Source organism: Balaenoptera acutorostrata, chromosome 14, assembly GCF_949987535.1.
Source record: "Balaenoptera acutorostrata chromosome 14, mBalAcu1.1, whole genome shotgun sequence".
Taxonomy (NCBI): Eukaryota; Metazoa; Chordata; class Mammalia; order Artiodactyla; family Balaenopteridae; genus Balaenoptera; species Balaenoptera acutorostrata.
The window spans coordinates 2,877,770-2,904,282 of NC_080077.1; the positions used below are offsets into that span (position 1 = coordinate 2,877,770).

At 45.4% G+C, this 26,513-nt stretch overlaps 1 protein-coding gene and 2 long non-coding RNA genes across 4 annotated transcripts in view; 1 reads left to right on the top strand and 2 right to left on the bottom strand.

Moving 5' to 3' along the window:
* The first annotated feature begins 1,218 nt into the window (after positions 1–1,218).
* Positions 1,219–13,008, top strand: MPC1 (mitochondrial pyruvate carrier 1). Of its 2 annotated transcripts, XM_057528242.1 has the most exons (5): positions 1,219–1,427; positions 2,705–2,708; positions 11,295–11,391; positions 12,020–12,152; positions 12,464–13,008. In XM_057528242.1, exons 1-5 carry the CDS (start codon positions 1,357–1,359, stop codon positions 12,486–12,488), a joined length of 330 nt encoding a protein of 109 aa, XP_057384225.1. In that variant the 5' UTR covers positions 1,219–1,356; the 3' UTR covers positions 12,489–13,008. The 2 variants fall into 2 exon arrangements, with proteins under 2 accessions (XP_057384225.1, XP_007186135.1); XM_007186073.3 differs by lacking the exons at positions 1,219–1,427; positions 2,705–2,708 and adding an exon at positions 8,892–9,029.
* LOC103002492 (uncharacterized) overlaps positions 5,840–26,513 on the bottom strand; it is a 29,784-nt gene continuing 9,110 nt past the window's right edge. The window contains exon 5 of the long non-coding RNA XR_451326.2: positions 5,840–5,921. This is a non-coding gene — a long non-coding RNA (uncharacterized LOC103002492). The remainder of the gene's footprint in view (positions 5,922–26,513) is intronic.
* On the bottom strand, positions 20,642–25,271 carry LOC130704792 (uncharacterized). The gene is made up of 2 exons (XR_009005278.1): positions 25,066–25,271; positions 20,642–21,673 (listed from the first exon to the last, which is right to left on the bottom strand). It is a non-coding gene; the product is annotated as an uncharacterized LOC130704792 (long non-coding RNA).

Here is a 26,513-nt window from a genome sequence, read left to right on the forward strand (position 1 = left end):
AGGTCGTACATTCCTATCTCCACCATAAAGCACCAGTGGAATCTAAGGGCCTTCCTGGTGTTATTATGGTATTGCAACATTGCGTATTAAGATATACTTTCACAGAAGATCAAGGTTAGGTGTGACCTGTAGACATCCTAACAGGAAATAAATCTGATTCAATGAAACGAATGCTATTTTAACTCTCAAAGGCATTTCATTTCTTCTTTAATGCTTTTTATTTTGAATAGATAGCATATGTTCATTGTACAAGCTTCAAAAGGAACAAGAGTATACAGTGAAGTTTCCCTCCATCCCTCACCCCCTTAGCCCTCCTTAGAGGTAGCCACTAACATTTCTCTTCTATCTTTGGAGACAAATTTATACTTTCTTTGTCCCTATGTACAAATGACTGGCATACTTCACACAGGATTCTGCACCTTGATTTTTTTCCCTATAAATTTTAAAGATCTTTCCATACCAGCACACATAGTTCCTTTATTCTTTTAAACTACCGTATAGTATTCGATGATGGAATGGATGCACCACGATTTATTTGACTCTGTCCCTTTGGTGGATATGTAACTCATTTCCAATCCTTCCATAGTAAAAATAATGGTGTTTACATTCCAATTAAGTCCTTGCTAGAGATGCCCGAGGGTCTCTGCCCCCATGCTCTCATCCGGGGCATTTTAGATGACTCAGCCGTCTACAGTTTTGGCCAGTGTAAAACATTTACAATAAAAACAAAACAAAGCCCTGAACAGCCGGAACCTCCCACGTCTCCCTCTCCACGCGGTGCGCCCCACACGTGGCGCTGCGGTTCCCGCGCTGGTCCCGAGCTAGAGGACCTGCTCTCCGGCACGTGTAGCGGCATCTGGGGACGCAGCCCGCGCGCCCCTGCTGCGCTCCTCCCAGCGCCCACCTCCGGTCCGGAGCCTGCGGGCCCGGGCGGCCGCGGGGGCTCGCGGACGCTGCAAAGGCCCACGAGATGCGGGCGGCTGGGACACTCCCGCACGCCCTCGGACAGTCATCTACCCGCCCGGAGCGCGCCAGCGCGGGTGCCTAGCAACCGCCAGCCAATCGCCGCCGGGCCCCGGCCGTTTTACGGCAGCAGGCCTCGCCCCCACGCGCTGCCGAGGGGCGGGGAGGAGGTGTGCGATGAGCGTGAGCCAATCCGTGCCGCCGCCTCCCGCCCTGCGCCCTCCCATTGGCCCAGAGCCAGGCGGCGGGCCGCGACCGTAAGGTGGGGCCGAGCTGTCGTGAGGCACGCCGGCGGGCGGGTGCTGTGTCTGCGCTGTCCGCTCCGCCGGGTGTCATTGGGCTCCGAGAAGCGGCGCCGAGGGCATAGCGGGCGGCCTGGTGTCCGGCACGGCCATGGCGGGCGCGCTGGTGCGGAAGGCGGCGGACTATGTCCGGAGCAAGGACTTCCGGGACTACCTCATGAGGTGACGAGTCCCCGGGGCCGGAGCCGCCGAGGGCTTCGGGGTGCGGAGCCGACGCCGCCGGGACGAGGGGCCGCGAGGGTGCGGGCAGCGGGGTGGGCTCCGCGCAGCGGGGCGGGGATTCCGGGGCGGCGGGGCGGGGGGTTGCGGACAGAGGGGTTGGGGCTCCCGGCCGCGAGGCGGGAGTCCAGGTAGCCGGGCGGGGTCCCGGGGTAGTGGCGCAGGGGGCTCCGGACAGTGGGGCAGCGGGGCGGGCCGGAGCCCCGGCGGGGGGACCCCCACCCCGGCGCGGGCGGGCGCCGAGAGCGGGCCCGGTCCGGCGAGTGGGGCCGGGGCTCCGGCTCGCTGCACCTGCTCGGCAGGTGTGTGCCCAGGTGTGCGGCGGACCTGCCCCGGGCGCGGGCTGGGAGGGCGCGTCCCGGCATCGCTCGGTGGAAGGTGAGCCGCAGGTGCTCCTTTTCCGCGACAAGGGCACTGAGCCCGCCAGGTCGACCTCGCCCTTCGGATTTCGCAGCTTCAGGGCGTCAAGCGTGGGACGGAATCAAATTTAACATACGAATATTCTGCCAACCAAGGGCATACTTTTTAATATTCTGCTTTCCATTAAGTGTTCATTTCCAATTAGAAAGAAAGGGCATTGGCGGGATGAAAAGCCTAAAGACACTTCGTATATTTTATTTTTTGGCTTCGCCGCTCGGCAGGCGGGATCCTAATCCCCGCCCCCCCCCCCCCCCCCCCGCCCACACCCAGGGACCACTCTCCCCCTGCATTGGAAGCGCTAGTCTTAACCACTGGATCTCCAGGGAAGTCCCACTTTCTGTATTTTATTTTCGCCTGTAATCTTGAGATGCCTGCTTTTTATTTCATGTATTTAATATAACTTTAAAACCGTTTTATATAGTTTATTTAGGTGTATACATTTTAGTTTTTCTTTGTGTGATTTTTTAAACCCAGGTAAGTGTAGGGCTGCAGTATTTTTTAACAGGTTAGTGTAGTAAAGAGGTAAAGTGATGACAGCTGAGGAGAAATAACTATCCATAGGGTACAGTATGAAAGCAGCTTCATTTTACCAGTAAAAAAAAAAAAAAGCAGGATTAATTTTTTTAAATTCTGAATTTTATTGCAAATATTGTTTGCTTGTAATTTTAAAGGGCAGTAGGGTAAGAAAAATAATTGTCTGCCACGTGGTAAATTTGGAAACAGAAGCTTCACTCTTGACTTTCCAAAAATGAACTTTGTGTACTTGCACAGGACCATAATTAATTAGGATAGATGTTTAGTACTGTGGAGCAGAGTATTTATGAGATTAATGTGCTGGGGAAATCTGAGGAAAGTAGTCATGGGAGGCTGTGTTCTTAGTCCCTGCGGTTAAGTTTCTCTGTGACTTCACATATTACCTTAGGTTTTTACTCATGTTTCTCCTTTGTATGAACCTTCCTAATAGTTAAGTACAGCTAAGGATAAAACTGTATGATATAATTAAGAATAAAGTCTTATCCATATTAGAAATATGCTGATGATTACCTAATGTTTTATTACACAGGAAGAATTTGTAAAATATATGTATTTTCAAGGAAGAGAGTTAGCCCTGCTTTTCTAAATTTATGTTTTTTTTTACTAGACAGGTGTCTGTGAGCCAGGTATTTCAATTGAATACTTTGATATATGGTCTAACCTTTTTTCAAAGATTAAGTTCATGTAGCTTTAATGTTTACATGCCTTCTCTAGTATTGCTTTAATTGTATTCAGCTCTGACTAAATGAGGAAAAAAAGAGAATTTCAGTGTCCAGGAAAGTGCTGCCTGCTAGGACACCCAGCTAGGATTCCGAAGAATGACTTCTAGCCAAGGGATCCCCAGCAGTCAATCCCAGTGGACTTTTGTTGCCCTGTCTGTGAAATGGGTTTAATGACAGTGCCTATCTGGTTGGGTTGTTGAGAAAATTAAACCGGATGAGGGACGTGAAAATACTTGGAAACCCCAAATCACTACATATTTCTATTATATCTTGCTATTTTTGTAGCAGAAACATTAAAAAAGTGTACTGTTACGGGAAAAGTTAAAATCTTAAGTGTGAGTGTTACTGAACAGAACTTGAGTCTGTGCACCCGACACACAGCAAAGCCAGTCTCCTGACACTGGTTGTGGGGAAGGGAAGTACAGCGTTTACTGCAGGGCGCCTGCCAACCAAGGAGAAGGGGCAGCTCCTGCTCAAGAGACGCGAACTCCCAGATGGCTTTCAGGGAGGGGCTTTTAAAGACACATTCGGAGTGAGGGTTGCAGGGTGCGTGATCAGCTTGTGGACTTTCTTCTGACCGGTAGATGGTGAGGTAACAGGGTGATGTTTTGGGAATCTTAATGTCAACCTTCTGGTTCCAGCTAGTCTGAAGGCTACTTCTTGTGGTGGGAATGTAGTGACCATCCTCCACCTGGGTGGGAGCCTTAGTTCCTGCAGAACAACTCAAAGATATGTGTTAGATTGACATGTATCTCCCTTCAGGAGGAACTAGGACTCTGTCTTATCGCTGAACTATTGTTTAAGCTGTCATTACTTCTCTTGCTTAACTGCTTTCCCTTCTTCCTGCATTCCCTCACTTCCCGCATTAGCAACTGCTTGAGTCCACCCTTGGGAACTTGGGGAAGGCCTGGAAGACTAAAGCCTTTTTCTACAACAAGAAACTGGGGACACAGAGGGGCTTTTGTACTCAGGAAGGCCCTGTAGGGTCCCGCTCAGTTTCATGAGGCGTAAAGCTCTGTGATTTTGACTTGGAAATACTTCTGTGGACTGAACAGATGAAGTGAGATGTCCAACTGGCCTTGTTTTCCCTGCTGCTCTTGGCAGCAGTGGGATTTCATGCCAGCCTGCAGAGCAGTGGTTGAGTGATTGGGCTGATATCAAAACGCTCAGCAGAAGCTCTTTTATTAGCTTTTTCTCCAGAAAGAGAATCGCTTCTTCCCAGCATTTATTAGAGGAACGTTTCCCCTGTTTGTTCTTCTAATCTTCTTGCTCACAGCCCCTGCTTTGCTTTTGCAAATAAATAAAGCCATAAGAAGACAATTTCATATTCTCTTCCAATGAGAAACGGGGCCCTGTGCCTTCTCACCTCATCAATCATTTGCACTCCTGAACAACTCAAGCTCTCTAGCATTCTTTTTACAGCCTGCCAAAGGGGTGTAGAGGTTTTCCAAACTAAAACTGCTCTAGAATTTTAAAAGTCATTTTATTAACAACATAGTTGAAATTTTTAGCAAAAATTTAAAGTCATACTTTACATAGATTATAATCTCCTGTCAATTACATTTTATGGATAAGACTGAAATGTCTTTCTTACTAAAGTGAAGTTCCAAGTGTATTTTAAAATGTTGATTATTTTTTTTCATCGAGGAACAGGAGTTAAAAGAACAGGCTCTAACCAAAGGCAGTGTGTGGACTTTGATTGGATCTGATATGGGAAAAAACAGCTATAAAAGGCATTACTGGGACAACTGGGGCATTTAAATTGGGTCTTAGTATTAAAATATTAAGTAATTATTGACAGTTTTTGTTGGATGTGATGGCAGTACTATTACACCTAGGTGATGAGTTTGAGTGATGGGTTTGAATCCCAGCCTTTTTGCTTTCCAGCTGTGTAGTCTTGGACAAATTGCTTAGTGTTTTGTGCTTTGGTAACTGTTTGACGACACAGCGTAGTGCTGTGTATATTACAAAAGTAAATGTTCTATTTTAATTGTTATCAATATTCCACGTTTAATCCCTGGGTTCCTGGTACTCTCCTTTTGATGCCTTCCATCTTTCCTTTCACTGATTTCTTCTTACCTATTTTAATGAAAATCTTGAATCAAGAACTTCCTGGATCTCTGTTATCATTTTGTTTTGTTTTTTTTAAATAAACTATTTCCTCACATACGTTATTGGTGGAGTAAAAGCAGACAGCTCTCTCTTTTTTGCTCTTCTTCTCTTCTTCTCCCTCCTGAATTTTGGTTAAGAAAAATAAATTAGAATGAGCAGCTAAGTTTTGAGGTAAGATGTATGTTCTAGTGACTGAATCAGTCAAGGTCTGTGTGTATTTATCCTAGAGATTTACTCCCCTCCCTCAGAGAAGTGAACGGATGTATACGTGCACATATGTATTTGGATATATGTGCAAAGAATGTTTTCTTAAGTAGAACCTAGATCATGAGTATTTGAGAGTCAGTTAATCAGTCAGCACGCTCTTGTAAATCCCAAGTGAGCCGGCTGTTTGCAGTGAATATTCTCCAGTTAATAAGGTTATCTATTCTAAGTTATTTTAACTTCTAAGTTTCCAGGAGAGCTTTAAGAATTTATATTTACTACCCAAGTGAGAAGTTGCAGTGGAAAACAGGGAATCTTTCACAAGTTATAGGATATTAGAGCTGGAATGGACCTCAGACATCAGGTAGTCCAACACTTCACTTGCCATATGGAAAAACTGAGATCCAAACCGAGCGGAAAAGTTGAGACCCTCTGGACGCCAAACCTGTGAAGCCAAAACAGGAATGTCGGTTAAGATTTAAAGGGAAATAGTTATGCACAAAAATGGTTTTGAAAAGAAGGTTTCAGGTACTTTCTTTGCACCTACTTTTCCTGTGTCTGCCTCCCTTCTCTGCCATGCTGCTTGCACACCCGCCCCTGGCCTTACTTCCCTGCCATGTAAATGACCTTCAGAAGGTGACTGAGGCTGAAAGTGTTGAAGCAGAACTGGCCACAGCAACCTCTCCTCTGCCGTCCAGTTTAGCTTTGACCATCTAAATACAGCTGAGTATCACACATTCTGATTGTTAAAACTCTCTCTCATTTTAACTTGAACTAGAAATAGAAAATCAGGTAAAAGTTGGTGAGCATAAATGAAATGGTGGTGAGCATTTTCAGCCTGTAAGAGAATTGCAGTTAGAATATCTCCAAGTCTTACCCCGCTCTCAGTGGTGCTATAAACAGACTCTGCTAGGCTGTCGCTTAGATCCTTTTAGTACTGTTAGCAAGCAAGTTATAAATTACCTGAATTACTCACAGTACTTTCGGAGAAAGCTAACAGTTACTGTCAGTAGTTTTAGGAAAGGAAGAAACAGATTGGCAATGCCGAGAAGACATTAAGAAAATAAAAATGAGCTTAGAAGGAACCTGGAGCCAAGCAAACAGATTCCAAATTCAGGAGAAAAAGAGGATGAAGTTTATGCGGGGTGAACTCATCCTCCTTTGCCACCTCCATCGTCGTTCCTAACGTGGGAGACCGGTGTTTCCTCCACAGGAATTCAAGGTCATAAGTGAACCAAGAAAACCCTTACGCATTTTGAGCTTGTTTTAACCTTCACTGAAATAAAATACAGGCAACATACCAAATAAAGAGAAAGTCAAGGGTATTTTCCACACAGTTTTTTTTTTTAAATTATTTATTTATTTATTTCTGGCTGTGCTGGGTCTTCGTTTCTGTGCGAGACCTTCTCCAGTTGCGGCGAGCGGGGGCCACTCTTCATCGTGGTGCACGGGCCTCTCACCATCGCGGCCTCTCTTGTTGCGGAGCACAGGCTCCAAATGCGCAGGCTCAGTAGTTGTGGTTCACGGGCCCAGTTGCTCCGCGGCATGTGGGATCCTCCCAGACTAGGGCTCGAACCCGTGTCCCCCGCATTGGCAGGCAGATTCTCAACCACCGCGCCACCAGGGAAGCCCCTCCACACAGTTTTAACATTATTGTCCCCCAACTGCAGTTTGTGTTGCTTATAAGTTTATCTTTCTTTGGAACAGAAACTAATACATACTAGGAAGCTTTTCTTTTCTAGTTTGGCTCTGCACAAATATGCTGTTCAGATTTTTTGACTGAGTAGTTGATGCATGTTTTGGACAGTTCTGACATAGAATTAAGGAATGTTGAGTTGTGGCATTTTGTATTTCCCAGGGATGTTTAGAATAAATTTATTCTCAGATTGGCTTATAGTCATTAAACCACTATTAAAGTGATGTGATCAACATTATTTTTGTGGTCACTTTCACATAGGACTTTTGAATTGAGCAGGGTATGACGGCAGAAGTTAATTCCTCCTTCACATTCCTTTATAATCTGCCTTTTGTAAAATAGGGTAGAATTTGAACTATTGTACAACTCAAGGAAAGAGTCCTGAATTGAAAACTAAATTATCTCCGAGTTGACAATTTAGATTTTAAGAACTACATCTTTTAAAATATTTTTGTAGGAAAAAAATGTGCCGTTGGTAATTTATAGATAAATAAAAGGCCTGTGTTCAGATCCTGAATGAAGGAGAGTGACACCACAGGTGAATAGTCCATAAACGACTGGATCCTGCCCTCTGACCTGATAAGGGAATCACCCTCTAGGCCGTCCAGACTCTGTGCTCCGCCTGGACTTGCTGGGAAATAGTCTTGGCAACGTAATTTGTTACCACAGTTGAAACATAATCTATTAAAACAATGCACTTAACATTGAAAGACGGACTCTCTCTAGGCTGTTCGTATTTCATAGTAGAACCTATTTGAAGTATATTATTAGCATCGTCAGCAAATACTCTCATGCTGGAAATTAGAGCCTCCTCGACCCCTGCATCAAAACAACTAGGGGAGTTGTTTGGATGTGACAGTGTGTATAGAGGATTTTATTGTTTTATTTCAGTAATTCTTTCATGAGCTACACTTTTAAGAGTTTGCCTTATCAGAACAATTAAGCTATATCCTGAAAAGAAGAATTGCCATCTCAGAAGTAAAAGTAGTTCGACGTATTTCTGAATGGTATTAATTTTTAACATTCAGGAAAACAATTCACTTAACATTAGAAGATTTTCCTCTTCATTCATTCAGCAAACATTTTTTGAGTGCCTTGTGAATTCTGGGCACCACTTGGGCCAGAGTTTCAGCTGTGAACAGAATATGGAATTACACGCCTATTTTTGGGAGCTGACATTCTGGTGAGAGCCTGTTAGTAGGTAAAAATGGAAAGTCCGTTGCTGGTAGAATTCTGCAGCATTGTGCTTCTCTCCAACTTGCCGTTTTCAAAGAAATGCCCCCTGTAAGCCCGTGCTGTCCGGTCTGAGAGCCACTAGCCCCAGGCAGCAGGGGAGCTCGTGGAGGGTGGCCAGTCCAAGCTGAGGTGTGGGGCAGCGTCGGCACCCGCCGGATCTCGGAGACTCAGTGCCGAAAAAGAATGTAAAATACCTCGTCAGTAGGTTCCTATTGATTACATGTTCAAATTAAAATATTTAGAAATGTTGGAATAAATAATAAAATTAACTCCTGTTGGTTTTCACTTTTGTTAATATGACTTCTAGAAAGTTTTAAATTTCATGTGACTCCCGTTTGTGACTTGCATCATATTCCTGTTGGATAGCCCCACTCTAAGGATTAAGGTAGCGTTTCATAAAATTAAGGTTTACTCTCATTAGGCAAAAGTCATTGTTAGAAATATCACTAGATCTTCTCAAGACAGAAAAAGAGTACGTGCTGCTAGTGTTGTCGTTCTGTCACTGAACTTGAACGCATGTATGAGGCTGACGTAACGGAAACCTTTCAAAGCATCTGATCTTTTTTTTTTCCCGCATGTCTCTCCTGTCTGAACCTCGGTGACGCCTCACAAAACAGCACGGTAAGAACCTGTCGCTTCTTCATATCAGGCTTCTGCAGACTTTCTGCAGTAACAGAGTGTGGACAGGAGATAGCCATCGTGCCACGTCCTTGTGGGTCCCGGGCCAAGGGCGCCTCCGGTGACCCCTCGGTCCTCCGGTTCCACTCTGGGCACTAACTCCTCTGCAGGACCAGTGCCTTGACTGATGAATATCTGACAGAGCACAGACCACACATGTATTCCAGAAAAGGGAAGTGAGAACTAGAATCTTGTACTCGATAGAAAAGATGTATTATTAACTTTCTATGGTTAGATATTTTAGTAACTAGTGTTGAAATTATCTTTACCTTTTATGTTCTTTTTACAAAATATCTCAAGTATATCTCAATGCTTATAATCACAAGTGTATATACAGCCCTTAACTAGCAGAACTCTGCTTCATATAGCCCTATGCTCACCACGGTAAAACTTTGAATACTGTCTTGTGACCAGAAGTCCCCCGGGCTGCCTCAGGTTTCAGATTTATGCCGCGGCCTCTTTACTACTTGGCCGCAGCTGTGAGCGCAGACGCCCGGCATGGCTGAGCCCCTCAGGGCAGCCCTGAGTGTGTGCGTAATGCGTGGACCTGGGGGCCACCGTGCAGAGTAGAGCAGAGCAGTGGAAAGTGATTAAACAGCCAAGCGATGGGGATAGACTGACGTGGTCAAAAAAAGGAGGAGACGAACATCCCTGGAGTAATAGAGAGTTGAAAGTGAAGGGACACAAAGGAAAGGACAGGAATGGAAACAAGCAGGTAGGTGAGGAGGGATAGATACTCCATCGCCAGAGGTCTGGAGGATGAGGAAGGAGGAAAATGGCCAGGCTTCATCCGGGTACAAGAAACATTAAAGTTTCAGCAATGAGTAGCTGAGACAAAAGCCAGTCTGAAAGCAGGAGGACTAAATGCCACCCCAGAACCTCACAGATTCTTTATACCAACTGTGCCTGAGTTACAGCGTCCATAACTCAGATGTGAGATTCTGCAGTACTCACCATGCTGGCAGTAGAACAGCTCTGACAGTTTTATAGCTATTTAAGGCAGAGGCCTCATGCTTACATTAAACACGTTATGTAAACGTTTCAGAATATTCTTAGATCATGACAAAGGTAATTCTCATTTATTTTTCTTGCATTTCCTTGTTTCTCATTCTTACAAAGTTTTTGGATTTTAATGACTCTTGGTCAGTATTAGAAGTGCAGGTCTAGAACGGTATTTTGCAGCCTGAGTTTATCTTAAATGCTCTGATAGGCAGAAATAAAGCACTGCTTAATGTTCTGATAACTGAAAAGGGTCTTTACCCAACAGTGTGTGGTTTCCTTCAAATTTTATTTTATTTTTTGTTTTTCACTTTATTTTTGGCCATGCTGCACAGCTTTCGGGATCTTAGTTCCCCAGCCAGGGGTGGAACCCGGGCCATGGCCGTGAAAGTGCCAAGTCCTAACCATTGGACCTCCAGGGAATTCCCTCCTTCATATTTTAAAACATTACTTGCAAATTGTACATAAATAAAACAATTTTTAATTTAATGGGAAAAGCCCCTGGACTCACTTCAACCTCAGAAGTTAAATTAAATTGGATGTTGCTGCTGTTCAAAGTGGACAACTTAATTTTGGTGCCTGGGGCGACCGTGGTCGCACATGAGAAACTCCTGATCCACTTCTTAAATATAGGCTGTTCCTATTCCTTCAAAATTAATTTTCAGTTTAACTTCTCATTATCTGGGGCTCTGAGTGTAGATTTTTAGGTTCTCTGATCTTCATATAGCTCCTATGAGCTGAAAAGCAATTTCTTCCCTAATTAAGTTACTCTCTTCAGAAAAAGTATCCAACTTAGGGTCTGCATTTTAAGAGATGTTGACAAATATCTTAATGAAAATTTGAAAAAAGTTTGATAGATTTAAACGTTACATTACAGAGAATGGTTGTAACAGGTTTAGGTTGTAGCACGAGTGACTTGTGTAAGAAGTTAATCTCATTTGAAAATTCTCAAAACGGGACAGTCTGAGATTACTTAGTTGTGATCTGGAAGTTGGTAGGGACCTTGGTAAAGTGCCTGATCCCTTCTGGTTTGGGGCTCTCACCTTGTGAGAACTGCTGATTCTTAGGCACATACTTGCACAACTGAATGCCTGCGTGGTAACCTTCCCCGGTTAACCACACATTTCACGTTACTGTTTAAGAGAAGTTGTAGCTCTTCACTGCTCCGTCTTGACTTTTCCTCTTCTTTCTCTCCTCATTTTTTAACAGCACTTTTGGGGCCCAGTAGCCAACTGGGGTCTTCCCATTGCCGCCATCAATGACATGAAGAAGTCTCCGGAGATTATCAGTGGGCGGATGACATTTGGTAAGGATGCAGATTTGAAAAATTGGGAGGATCTTTATATATAAAATTATAGCATAATACAGCTCCTGCTTACATTTCAAGTTTGTAGCACCAGACACTAAAGTCACTATTAGAAAGTAATGTAAAGCGCCTGACGTCATTGATGGGTGTTACTCCTCGTGGTAAAGGGAGAAAAAGGGTTACTGTAGTTGGAAGTATTTATTAAGGTCCTGTTTGCCTTTCAGATTTAGTGCCCCTAGTTAAAGAGCGTGTCCTCTTGAACTTTATTTGGAAAAAGGATCTTTAAGTTTACTTGAAATCCTGATATTTGAACATAAAACTTGTTGAGGGGATTAAATAGCAGTTCTGTCAGATAAGGGACTATAAACCACTCGAGGGGACAGAAAAGGAGGTTAGAACTGATGTCAGCTCACTGACATTATGTTCTTTACCTGTTTAAGTAATAAGTAACAGAATACCTAACAGTGGAGCAAACCATCTGATGAGTTTCCCATTCAGGGAAGCATTTAAGCAATAAGTTGCATCATCTGTAAAGGTCTTAGCAGAAGAGGTTCTGTTTTCGAGGCAGCTGAGCCCTGTCGGCCCTCAGCGGGAGGCCCTAAGTCACTGTCTTGCGTTTCCCCGGCAGCCCTCTGCTGTTACTCCCTGACGTTCATGAGATTCGCCTACAAGGTGCAGCCTCGGAACTGGCTTCTGTTCGCCTGCCACGCCACAAACGAAGTAGCCCAGCTCATCCAGGGCGGACGGCTGCTCCGGCATGAGTGAGTAGACCCCACTGACGCTTTGTGTTCTGAGGAGCTGGGGCGGGGCGTGACTGTGCGGCTGGGGAGACTCGCTGCAGAGCAGAAATACGCTGAGAATTTAAAACAGGGACCGCGCCGTTGAGACAGTGCAATGAGAATTCACTTATTAAACATGAAAATTAGCGTGAAATAGGGTATTACTGTTTTTATGACATCGTGACTTGAAATACATGTTAACGTAAAGGTGTCTTCTTAAAGCCCTCCAGGGCCTTCGAGGCTGGCGGTGAAGTTTTGTTTCTCTTTGAATTTGCCTTTGTGCTTCTTCCCAGGATGTCTAAAAAGGCCTCAGCATAACAATGGAAAATGAAGAGCCGGCGTTTTGAAGGGATGGCACTGCCAGCCGCGGCTGCTCAGTCACAGGTTCCATCATAATGAACAGTCTTGCTAAGAAAAATACGCGGAATGCTATCGTTACTAACCAGACTATTTTTCTAGAAATAGCAGGGAGTTCCTAAACCTACTCTCTGCTGCCTTACAAGTACTGAATATTTTACTTCTCTTCAGAAAGAGTAGCTCAAATATGCAATCAATTTAATACTTCCCAATGATGGTTTTATCTGCAGTAATATGTATATTATCTGTTAGAATTTACTTAATGAAAAACTGAAGAGAACAAAATTTGTAACCATCAGCATTTAAGTACTCAGAAATCGTGACCTTTCGTTTAATGACCATGAATGAGACAGCTGACAGCTGGCCACATACCTAAAATCACATTGCCAGTGTTTGAAAAGGTATTTGTATTTCCATGCAGTGTGTATATTGAAATGCTGTAAATTAATGGCAATAAATGATTTAAATATTTGTCAAATGAGCATGATTAATTACCTTGTTATGTTTGTTAAGAAACTGAAGAACTATATCCCTGAAAGGTCAATTACAGGTGAAAAGTGGAACTCCTTGAAAATGATTACGATGGCTGGGGAAGTGACAAGCTGGGGGCCAGTTTCGGGGAAGCATCCACATTCCCAGCTCTTCATAATGCGCTCTTTCAATGGGCAAACATTAGGAAAGGCACCCAAGCACTGCACCTAAAAGCTGCCCCTGGGGCTTCGCTGGTGGCGCAGTGGTTGACAGTCTGCCTGCCAATGCAGGGGACACGGGTTCGAGCCCTGGTCTGGGAAGATCCCACATGCCGCGGAGCAACTGGGTCCGTGAGCCACAATTACTGAGCCTGCGCGTCTGGAGCCTGTTGCTCCGCAACAAGAGAGGCCGCGACGGTGAGAGGCCCGCGCACCGCGATGAAGAGTGGCCCCCGCTCGCCGCAACTAGAGAGAGCCTGCACAGAAACAAAGACCCAACATAGCAATCAATCAATCAATAAAAAAAAAAAAAAAAAAAAAAAAAAAACCTGCCCCGAACTAGCTGACTGCAGGCTGCCCGGAAGTGTCCTGGGCTTGAGTTTCCCCCTGAGGCAGGTCAGCTAACATATGTGATGTTTCCAGGGAAGCCGTGGGGCTTGCAGGCCCACAGCACGTGTCGACGGCCTGGTGGCCAGCCGCGCTGGGCGCTGGGAGGGGAGGCTGACCTCTGGGCAGGGGTGGAGCTGCTCCGAGGAGTGGGACCAGAGGACCGAGAGCGTCCTGAGGGCACAGTCCTCGCGCCTCAGGTCACATCGCACAGTTAGTTGGAGGTTTTCAACCTTCACCGTGGACGTGAGCACGATTTCCTGTCTTCCGGCAATCATGGATGACGGCGGCAGGTGTAGAGCTGGCCTCGGCAGGGTCTGCACCCCCAGTACCACCTCAGCCAGCCTGTTCCCTCTGAACCGTTTCTGTCACTTTTTTGTTCCTTCAGGGGCTTTCGGAAATGTGCTTTGAGCCACATGCAGCCCTGTGAAGCTGGACCGGTGCTGCTTCCACACGGGGGACACGGGAGTGCCTGGTGGGGCCTCCTGACGCGCGGCTGGCCCTCCACCCGGGGCTGGGGGCGGAGAGCCGGGAGCAGGCCGTCCTCCCTCCCTCAGGCTCATGCCTCCACAGCTCCCTGGAGTTGAGGGTGGTTAAAAGGAGCTGGCGACAAGAGCCGAGATGGGTTTAATTCAGTTAAAACCGTGCGTCCTGCTTACTCTGTCGTACAAGTAATACGATGTGTAAGAAATTCAAACTGTACAGATGCATATAAAGGAGCCACCGCCGGCTCTGCCTTTCTTCCCGGCCCGTCTGTCCGCAGTCACCACTGTTAGTTTTTGTGGTTTTGGGTCTTCCGCTTCCCTTTTCACCTTGGGAAACTCGTCCTACCTACCTGTCTCTAGTGCTAAGTGAGGAGCAGGGGTAGCCGGTGGGTGTCAGCCGGGCTGGAAACGGAGATGCCGCCCCAGGGCCCGGGAGACCTGCTGCCCCAGGCCCGGGAGAGAGGCCGCAGAGATGGGAGCAGGAGAGGCCCTGATAACGTCAGTCAGCAGTCTGCTTCCCTGAGCTGCTCTCACACCTGGTGAGGAAATCCGGGCAGAGGCCAGCAAGGTCACTAATGCTCTGAATAAACGCGGATGAGCAGGGTGTGTGCACGGGCAGGTGTGCAGGGAAGGGATCCCGCGGGAGCCGCAAGGTGGACGGCCCACATCAGAGAGGGTCCTGAGGGGCCCAGACAGAGGACATGGACCTTGTACCCTGGCAACTCCCTGATGGGGTCTCGGGAAGCCCCCAGCTGTCCTCTTTCTCTGAGCACAGTGTCCCGAGTACTGGCAAGGACAAAGGCAAGGATTCCAAGTGAACAATGAGAAAAGGTGGGGCAGGGTGTGCAGTATTCCACAGCTGGAATCTGACCCCTAATTTCCTACAGCATCGACACCAACAGGAAAAACTATTCTGGAACAAGATTTTGTAAAGGTTCTTGGTTCCTTTAAAATGACCAGTGTCTCATTAGCAAAAAGGACACTTAAAACAAATGGGCGTTCCATTTATAAGTGAAGGCCTCGTCAAGCAGACTGACCAAGCAGTACGAAAGCTTCGTTGTCATGGGGACTGGACAGGAGCCCTCCTGGGAACACCGACGCCAGGGCCTGGGCAAGCTCGGTGCTCTCCCTGGGAACTTATAAAGAGTTCAGTCTTGTGGAGACATCTGAAGTGTGTCATCACAGAATGTGGTGGTCAACACTGTCCGTCAACTATACTCCAATAAAGGTGAAAGAAAAAATGTGGCGGCTCTTTGGTCTACACTGTGAGAGCAGTGCCTGCTCCCTTCAGGGTGTCCTCAGGGCATCACACCTGAGCATTGGGGGTGTATTAGTAGAGAACACTGCCAGCAGTGTAAATACGTAAACACATTAACGATGAACAGGAGTTCACATTTACAGTAACAACAGCTGCACAACTAAAACATGAAAACACAAGGACTGGGTTGATGCAAAATGTAATTACTCTAAAAGCCCAATGATCCTGTAACCGAGCAGGACCCGATGGGGCCTTCCTGGGACAGGCCCCTCCCCCAGGTCCTCTGCGTCAGCTCCGTTCTGAAGTACCCAGATCATAGTATCTGATGCACCTTTCCTGAGTTGTTTTACAGATGCTAAAGCCGCCACCAAATGGAAGAAATGAACTACTTGACGACCATGGGCATGTAGCCCCCAGCCCTACTGGCACCTAAGGATTGATCATGTGAACTCCTATGACCCCACCCTGTGACCTCACCATCAACCAATCAGAGAACTCTGCACGAGCTGATCACACACCCTGGGACCCCCTGCTCCCTCAGCTGGCCTTTGAAAATGCTTTCCTGAAACGCATCAGGGAGTTCGGGTGTTTTGAGCACAAGCTGTCTGGACTCCTTGCTTGGCGCGTGCAGTAAACGCTGCACTTTCCTTCCCCACAGCCCCGGGGTCAGTGGACTGGCTTTACCGTGTGGGCAAGTGGACCCAAATTTGGGTCGGTAAAAATACATTTCCAGATTTTTTAATTACCACATATAACGTTGTCCCTAAAAATACTCAAGATCTCAAAATATTTTTCATTTCAAATAATAAAATACAGAGAGAATTTGAAGCCACGAATGCGCTATGACACCTCCATGATAAGGGACACTGTCAGGGCCAAAGTGCCACGAGGGCTTCAGCCACAGAGCATTCCTTTCTCTGACAAGTCACGGGACAGAGGTGACCATCGTGAAGTACGTCCTGCACTGCCCCATCTTTCCCACCCACAGCGTGAGTCCTGGGCTGGGACGTGCACCTCCCCAGGAGCAGAGGGGCGATAAGTGTTGGTGGTGACAGTTGCCACACGCCTCCCGGCAGAGCCCCTACCACACTCCACGGGGACCACTCGGGACCTCCAGTCAGGCTCAATGACTCCTTTTGTCTTTTTACATTTTCATCCAGGATTTCTTAGTCGTTTTCTCAGGTGCATGTGTACGGAAGGTTTGCAGACAGTAGCGGGAAAGCAGCAAGAGTTGTTACAACATCTGAGGTCCTGACACCCCACATTACATCAGAGTTCTTCCCAGTCATTTTGAGGCTGGAGATAGATGGGCTCCAGGCTGGGCATTTACAACCAGCCTCCTGGTTACATTTCCTGAGGCGGGAGGCAAGTGGGCTCCAGGCTAGATATTTACAACCAGCCCTCTGTACTTTGAGATGGAAATAACAGGAACCGGGGAAATAGCTGGATTTTGCCTCCTGAGGACACTTTAAGATAACAGTCGTGGCAAGAACAGAGAGGAGCTAACCCTTGTTTGAGTAATAGATCCACAGGTCACATATCTCCCATCCTTGGGGCAAGGGAGACATTGCGTGGGTGCAGAAAGACTCCTTGGGGGTCAAAAAGGAGGGGGCACCACCCCATAATATGTGACGCCAAGGCCCCCCGTAGGCCTCTGGGCTGGAATCCATCTTGGAAAAAAGTTGCACATGCACGGTGGGGAGGGTCCTAGGGGAGGTCAGGTGTGGAGAAAGAAACCAGATAATTGGCCAAAGGCAAACAAAGACCTGGAAGGACTGTCCTGTAAATGACTTAACCGCCTCTTTACTGCGCTCGTTAGGGGGGACGCCCACACCCTTTCTCTCCAGGGGTGCATCTCTGCCCTGCTTCTGTCTTAACTAAACAAACTGCTTCTCTGTGTGCTCTCCCACTTGTTGTTGTGCTGTGTCTCTAATAATAAACTTGTGCCTGTTTTTACAGTTTTTGTCTCCTTGAGAAATGCATTTTTCTTTATTTTTCCAGTCAGCATTGTTTATTTTTTTAAATTAATTTTTATTGGAGTACAGTTGCTTTACAATGTTGTGTTAGTTTCTACTGTACAGCAAAATGAATCAGCTATACATATACATATATCCCCTTTTTTTGGATTTCCTTCCCATTTAGGTCACCACAGTGCATTAAGTAGAGTTCCTGTGCTATACAGCATGTTCTCCTCAGTTATCTATTTTATACACAGTATCAATAATATGTATGTGTCAATCCCAATCTCCCAATTCCTCCCACCCCTCCTTCCCCCTTGGTATCCATACATTTGTTCTCTACATCTGTCTCTACTTCTGCTTTGCGAATAAGATCATCTATACCATTTTTCTAGATTCCACATATATGCGTTAATATACAATATTTATTTTTCTCTTTCTGACTTACTTCATGACACTCTCTAGGTCCATCTACGTCTCTACAAATGACCCAGTTCCTTTTAATGGCTGAGTAATATTCCATTGTATATATGTACCATATCTTTATCCATTCATCTGACGATGGACACTTAGGTTGCTTCCATGTCCTGGCTGTAGTGAATAGTGCTGCAATGAACATGGGGGTGCATGTGTCTTTTTGAATTATGGGAGAAATGCATTTTTCAATGGGGGAAAGAGCCAGGGAAAATTTGCTTGTCTGCTGGCTTGCTGGTCTAGCAGCTAGGGTTCCTGGTTTCCATCCAGGCTACCCAGGTTCAATTCCTGGGCAGGGAACTAAGATAGCGCTTCAAGCCACCGGCCACTGCTGCCTCTCTGAAATCAATTTCATTGTCTCAAAATAACTTGGTTTTTCAGGCCCAGGAGAGAGCCAACAAGAGCAGAGCTTGGTGACTGGGGGGTGGTAGCCCCAGGCAGGGCCGTGGCCTTGGAGCCATGGGGGCTGGGAGGGGGGCAGACGATGGCCTGGGGGGAGGTGCCGGCCCACGGGGTGGCCACGGGGCTCCCAGGATTGTGATGGAGCTCCCCGCTCCACAGAAAGGCTGCTTGAGAACGAGCTACACTCCCTGAGAGCTTTACTACAAAAGCTGATCTCAAAGCCAAGATCTGCTTGCTGACAGGCACCTCGGGCGGCGGGCACAAAATAGGCTGTTGGTCTATATTCCTGATGGAGCCTGGCTCTGATTCCTCTCAGTTGCTCTGAAGGTCCAGCTGAGGCCAACGAGACAATATTTCAGCCCCAACTAGTAATTCTCACCTAATCATTCACGAGGGCCGCTAGACACTGGTGTTCTATGTCTAGTTATCAGAGGGCCTTCTATAAACTAGGGCTTTACTCCATCAACTAAACTATACCCTTACAACTGGACATGGGCCCTACTGAAAAGGCAGGATAAATACTCAATTCTTTCTTTTTCTGCCCAATTTTTAAAGTATAATTTGTTCAATAGCTGTTTCACTTGTAACACATTATTTTGAATTATTTTTTCTGGCGTTTTCCCTTTTGAGCATAACAGACTCATGAATTTTCATAGATTGAAAGTGTTTTTATCAACAATGTTTATTATCATTTTTGGCTCAATTGTCATAACTTTGGCCACTGGGAGCCCCCTTCCAGGTCTCTTGGGCTTTGATCCCACTAAGCCTCCACGTTTCCTGGCACGAGATGCCTCCTGCCCACTCTGAACGTTCGCTTCCGCACCACGAAGACATTTCTCCGCGTATGGGGAGTGGAGTTTGCGCCCTACACACGGGCTCTCGGTACCCACTCGCTGCTAGAGGTACAGGGCTTCTTGGCCAGTTCAGCACACAGTACTCAAAAGGACTTTAAAAAGAAATCGTGCATTCATATTGATATTTCCCTGTCAATTCTACTATAGTACTTCTACTTAATTTCTTTCACTTTCGTAATTGAATCTTTTATACTGAATTGCGTGTGTTATTTTTAACACAAACATTTCATTACTTACTTGCTTTACCCAACAATATAAAGAAAAATGGTTTCTCAATCACACCATTATTACTGTAAACAATGAAACTACTGAATACAAGCCCGAAATTTCCCTTATTCTTTGTCCTTGGAATGAACGTCCCAAGGATGTAGGTTCCAAGTAATAGTTCTAAATTCACTTAAAATAATCTTTTGTCTCTGCTACGTAAGCACTTACCCCATGTAGAGTTCAACACAGTTGTTCATATTTATTTTCAATGTGAAGGCTTTTGCATTCTAGCAGCTGCTAGTTCTTAGAAGGTGGCAGCTCTTGGCTCGTGTTCCTAGTACAGGAAATAGGAGGCCAGGCTAACAGTTAAATGACTGTCCGGGAAATTCAATCTCTATGATCGCTTCAATTCTCCAGTGTAGACGGTGAAGTCTGTCTACACTCATGGGTTCTGGCTGAACAAATCAACTCTACCTTTTCCTACTTAATTTCTAGTTCTGTTACAACCTACATAGTTTAATGTTTTAATCTTGTCCTGATGTGCAAGTTTTATCTTGTGCCCTTTTTGAGTTATCACTTTTCTCTTTAAATAAAAATAATAATATCCAAATTTTCTGCATACCACGCTCTGTATTTTCACACCAAGGCTTACATTATATACATTCAAATAATTCTCAGTTAATATTTTCTTAACCGCATGCAGTCAGTGTTTAATTTTCTTGTAGGGAGATTTTGAGGAGAAACATGGTACCAAGATTCCACAGGGTAAGCAAAGGCAACACATGTAAAAAACTCTCTTTATTTTTTAAATTTTTGTCTGAAATCCTCTCTTCACTCAGAAGTCAAAATGCAGGGTTTGCTTTTTTAATATATTTTCTAGCACAGTCAAATACCCTCTAAGTAGTTCACCCACCTCAAACCTTATAGTGACTATAGTTATGTTCTTTAAAATACAAATAAAACACAGAGTTCAGCGTGACCACATGTGCTTAGTTTGTAAGAGCAGCACCACTTTTGACACAATTTTTGCCAACAGTCAGGGTAAAGGTCCAAGCAAGCCAGCTGGAAGTCTAATGTGTGTAGCGGTGACTTTCGCTGCAGTATCTTTGCTTCTGGCCAAGAGTGAAACAAGAGCACGGGGTGAAACACGTTCAAACAGGCTCCAGTCACCTGCTCTGGGCCTGTCGAAGTCCTTCCTCTGCATTTTTAAACTAGCGCTACAGATATAATAATCTGCGTTACTATATAGATGATAATAACAATCTATAATGGATGGATCCAGTCTTTCAAGTTTTGCTTCATTTAAATCCAACCACATTCCATTTTCTTCTAAAAGTCTTTCTAATTAAGAATTATATAACCTCATAATTTTTTTTATTGCAGTTTTCAGAAGTTGCTACTTAGAGCAAAGAGTCTTTAAACACAATTTGGGCACCTAAGTCCCTTGAAGAGGGGAACGAATCTTAGCAGTTGCTTTTTGTAGACAGCTGCTCTGAAAGCTCTCCTGACCAATGAGGTAAAGTCTCCGTTGAACAGGCAAGCTTACAATGTGTTTAAAATAGTCTGAGAAATTCTTGAACATATGAGGGAGAATTCCGCAAATTTAATTTAAAAGCCTTCATTTTCACGCAGAGAGGAGAATTAGACAAGCCCTTGGAGAAATGTGAACATTTTCCCATGTTGGCATTTGCTGTCTTAGGTTGGATGTAACATCTTGGGTCTAGCTCGGTCCTCCTGGGGCAGTTCTGGAAAGTTCGCTCGTCTCTCTCCTCCGTTGGACTGTAGGCTCCTTGGGGGCTCCTGGTGGACATTTCTCGTAATCATAGCCCATAGTGATTAAAGTAGCCTTTGTGTATTTTAGGAAGTTCCAGATTTCCTGTTTCCTAACAGCCTCCCTGGCAGCCGGGAGGCTTGGAGGGCTTCCTCTGTGCCACACAGGCCTCCCGGGTGACGCTGCGTTTGGAAGCGAGCATCCCAGGAGCAGGCTCTCCACACAACGTCCACTTTGCGGGTCCACGTACAGCTTCCATCACTGAGAAGGGGCGTCAGTTCCGGCAGCAGATGCCCAGGCTTTGATCAGGTGGAGGCGGCTTTCTCACTTGTCCAGTCCCATCGCATGGTCCAGGTGTTGGTCCTGGAAGCATAGTCTTAAAACTCATTTCCATTCTGCACGATTCCGTGATGGACCTCAAAGCATTTAGTAAATCCCTTTTCTGCTTAAACTGGTCCAAGTAGATTCCACTGTTTGCAATCAGGGGCTCTAACCATCCTGAGACAAGGAACGTGACGTCTTAGGCTTCATGTCCACAATTCCTGATGAGACCTCCGTAGAGCCATGGGCATCTGGAAATATCCTTTACGATTAGTCCAGCGTAATGTCTTCTTAGGGAAGGCCAGGGGATGGGGCTCCTGACTCCGCAGGCCCAGAGTGCCTAAGGCGGTGATAGCACTCAAAAATTAAAATGTACTGGAGACAGAGGTGCAAAACAAAATCCTTTTTAAAAATTTGCAATAATAAATATACATCTCACATAGACTGAAAGAGCTCCTGTTGGCAGGATAAGTGACTCTCTGCATTTGACTACAATAAAGAGTCTGGGAGTGAAAGAACTTACAGCAGGAGTCACTGGGACATAGATGGAGGAAGGGAAGGAAGGAAGGAAGGAAGGAAGGAGGGAAAGAAGGAAGGAAGGGAGGGAGGGAGGAAGATATGGCTCAAATGGAAAGAATTCATAGAAGACCAAGTAGGGGACAACAGAAAATCCACACCTAGGGACTTCCCTCGTGGTTCAGTGGTTAAGAATCTGCCTTCCAATGTAGGGGACACTGGTTTGATCCCTGGTCGGGGAACTAAGATCCTGCATGCCTCGGGGCAACTAAGCCCCCGTGCCACAACTCCTGAGCACATGGGTTGCAACTACTGAGCACACGGGCCACAGCAGAGGATCCTGTCTGCAGCAACTAAGACCCAACGCAGCCAAAAATATAAATAAATAAATAAATAAATATTTTAAAAAAGAGAAAACCACACTTTACAGCAAAACCCAAGAATATCAAATGAAAGGAGAAAATTCTAAAAGCTTCTGGAGAGAAAGAATGAATCATCTGTAAGTGGGGTGACTAAACCACCTGTAGGCAAGCAGAGCGCATGTCTCAGTTTACGCAGGGTCTTCCTGGCTTACACCTACCGCCCAAGCTTAATTACTGGTAGTGCCCTCTTCACTCTCAAATGTGTCCTGGTTGAACGATAAATTTTATCTTCACCCTAACCTATAAAGGAGTAAGACACAGACTGGTAGGAAAATGGTACAAGGGGATACTGGTGTAATGGTTTTAAAGTAGTAAAAGTAAAGAACTTTGAATGTCAGATTTTTTTATCCAAATTGCCACTCAGATGTGAGGATATAAATATTCTCACTCATATAAAGCCTCAAAAATGTTATCACACAGTGGAAATGCTCTTGAAGGAAGGATTCAGACAAGAAAAGAGACAAATTCAGGAGATTGCTATAAGAGGTATGGAATTAGGGATAATCAAATGCTTAGGTAAAGTCCCCTATAGGACCCAAGTGGGAAACAGACTGTCCATAACAGTCTAGAACTAAAATATCAGCACTATGGGTCTGAGGGAAGAGGGAGACCAAGGGACATGATCGCGGGCAAAAAATCCTGAATTATAAGGGTACAATAAGATATTTCTGTTTACTAGTACAGGTAAATATGCATAATTATAGGTTTTAAAGAGAGGGTAGCCACAGTAAGAACAAAAATATAATGTTTAACTTTTTAAACTGGCAGAATACTCAAAATGACCAAAAGAAAACCTAGGATTGAGCAAATACGTAAATACACCACAGATGATGAAAGCCAGGTTTCTCACTGTCAGAAAAAGACGTTATGAGTCAGGCAAAGGGGAGTTCAGGATGAATGGGAGGTGTAAGAATAAACTCATGGTGTCTACATATTGACCCAGTTCTGTCTGCTTGGGTGGCTGAGAGGCAAGGACCCCCAGGGGCAGTGAGCACCCCTAGAGCTCAGATACTCGTTTCTAAGTATGAGTTTCCAATAAAGGAAACAGTACTCCTTGGAAAATGGTCGACTCCAGCGTGGGGTTAGGAAAACACACGATGAGCTTGGAACATTTTTATAGTGCCAGAAATTAAGGAAGTGCTGAAAAAATCATGAGGGCATGTTGAAAGAACACAGGATCCTGCTTGAAGAGCCCCAGTGGCCAAATCTGGGACAATTTTGGCAATAAAATAATGATAGTAATGACTAATCCATAGAATAAAATCAATACCCATAAATCCATAGTCATATCAATGAAGAACGAATGAATGAATGGATGAATGAATGAATGAACACACACACACACACATACATACATACATGCATACAGCAGAGAAGGGACAGTTCTTCCTTATAGTAGAATTACAAAGGTAAATGTAAATGATGGAAAGAGAAAAGTTCCCTTAGGCCGACACCACAGTAATAATGGGCCTAGGCCAGAAGCATCTATTGGTGCTAAACGTGGTGGGTGTGAGCATGATGAGAAATCACAGTTGTAGTCTCAACATATCTCCTCCAAGGTGTGCACCGATTACACATGGGAAAACAGGGACTCTACAGCGAGGACACGCGGCTGACGCCATCGGAGTAAAGTTAACAGAACAGTCGTCCCTCATTATCCGAGGGTGATTGGTTCCAGGACCCACCTCGGACACCAAAATCCACAGGTGCTCAAGTCCCTTGTATACAATGGCGTAGTATTTGCATATAACCCATGCACATCCTCCTATACTTTAAATCATCTCTAGATAACTTACAATGCCTAAAAATGTCAATGCCATGTAGTTGTAAGTACAATGTAAATACTATGTAAATATTTGCTGGCACCTGCAACTTAAGGTTTGCTTCTTGGAACTTTCTGGAAAAATTTATTTTTAATGTTTTCATTCAACCTTAGTTGGTTGAATCCACCAGATTCGGAACCCATGGATACGGAGGGCCGACTGTGTCTGTAATAAGACATATCAACACACGTCTTTCCTGACAGGATGCACTGAGAATTCTGCGGTATTCTTGCCCCAAAATGTGTAAGCTCAGTGTAATTGTGAGGAAATATCAGATTAGCCCAAAGCAAAGGACTTTCTACAGAATCACTTGCCAGGAATCTCCCAAAGTGCTCAGGTTGTGAAAGAGGAAGGAAGCCTGCAGACCCGCTAGGGGCTGAGGAGCCATGGCTGCTGAACCCACTGGGACTGGGTCCCGGACACAAAGAATCACGTTAGGGGGACAGTTGGAGAAACACGAATAGAGTCTACAGCTTAGTTAATGGTATTGCATCCACGTTAATTTCCTGGTTTTGTCCCTGCGGTCTGGTGATGTAAGATGTCAACATTAGGCAGAATTAGGGGAAGGGTATGAGCAAACTCTACTATGTCTGCAATATTTTTTCAAGCCTAAAGTTATTCTGAAAGGAGACTCCTGAAGGACAAAGATGAGCTAGTATAAAAATTATGACATTATAATAACAAGTGTATAGGAAGCACTTAAGATGCTCTGGGTACTTTACATACCACTATGTTCCCGCTTCCACGGATAGAGACTGGACACAAAGATGTTAGATAGCTTGTCTGAGATCAGTCACACAGCAAGGGGCTCAGGGTTTGAACCCAGGTCTTTAAGACCAGAACCCACCACCCAACCACTAAGCAACACGGTCAACCTCAGTCCCCAGTAATCGTGGAATGTTCACCTAAGACAAGTTCTGACGCGTTAATTGCCGGTAGTCGCAGCAGCGAAGACGTTTGTCTTATTTTACCTGATCTCAGCTCAAGTTCCATAAGAAGAGTACAGGCATCTGCCGTCCAGCTGGAGTTTTCCTAACTGGAACTCAGATAACACACAACAGTCAGAGAAAATAATTTTCATCCTGTGGAAGCAATACAACCAGTACGAGAGGAGGTCCTTCCAGAAAGCCTGGGGCACAGAGCTGCCTTCCCAGGTGCAGGCCTAACCCTCTGCGCCTTCTCCTGTTTACACTGGCACTCGTGGGCTGGTCCCCAGGCAGAAGTGCAAGATCAAGGCCAAAAGCGATAAAGGGGATGGAGGCTCCTAAATATGACTTAGAAAGAAAGAAAGAGAAGGGCGGGGGGGGGGGAGGGAGGGAGGGAAGGACGGAGGAATTTGCATGTCATTGTCCGTTTTAGCAGCCAATTAAATATTTGGGGTTTTCAATAAAATACACAAATCATTAAGACCGCCTACGCCCTCCACCTGTCTGCAGGGAGGACGCTGCTCTTCCTGTTTTAACTTGAGACGCCCCAGTGCCACAGTCACTGGGCTGGGCTGGAGGAGACTCTGCTCCCGACTCTGGGGAGCAAGGAGCACCTGAGGGAGAAGGTGGAAACCAAGACACCTGCTTCTCCTCCCGGATGCAGGTAGATCTCAAAGCGGCTTTGCCCTCTTCCGCTCTCTCCAGGCTTGAGACTCTTTTGTGGCCAAATTACGCCCCCTTGTGGCCTCACAAGATTCAGACCCTGAGGTCATGGAGTTGTGATCTGTGTTCAGCTAATGTGTGTTGTAAGGAATGTAACAACACCTTTAAAAACACATACATCCTACTTATTAGAATCTCCCTCTCACCTCCTAACATATACATGAAAACCTAGGACAAAAAGCTCACGCGTTTCTCAGATTTAGCGTCTGGGCCAGTTCAGGCAGGGCCAAGACTGTCTGAAAAAAGGGCTTTAGATTGTACAACTTTTATTTTTTTGTTTGTTTGTAACCAACCCTTCTGCAAGAGTGATTAACAATGAAATTGATGCAAAAACAAATCTACCCCTTAACCGCCTTCTGCCTCCATAAGTATCTCTGGACAGGAAACGCAAGTGGTGAGTGAAGAAGACCCTGCGTGTCAGGAAGGATGCCTGGGGACCGTCCTCATGACCTCTCTCCCACTCAGGCCGAGCAAAATGAGCCAGTCTCGTCACCAGCGGTCTATTGATGTGGGTGACATTTGCTCAGCTCTTAACCAGCTGTAAGACTGCAAGAATGTTACTGAATGAGGATGCTTGCCTTATTTATTTAAAAAGGAGGAAAGATGAGATAATTTCTAGTGAACTGCCTGAGTTATAACTTTTTGTTCGTTCATTCATGCAAAAAATATTTATGGAACATTTACTATGTTACATGACTCTGCCAGACTCTGGGAATACATAAAGAAAAAAAAAAAAACAGAATGACATAGATGTGGTACCTGAGTTCAAC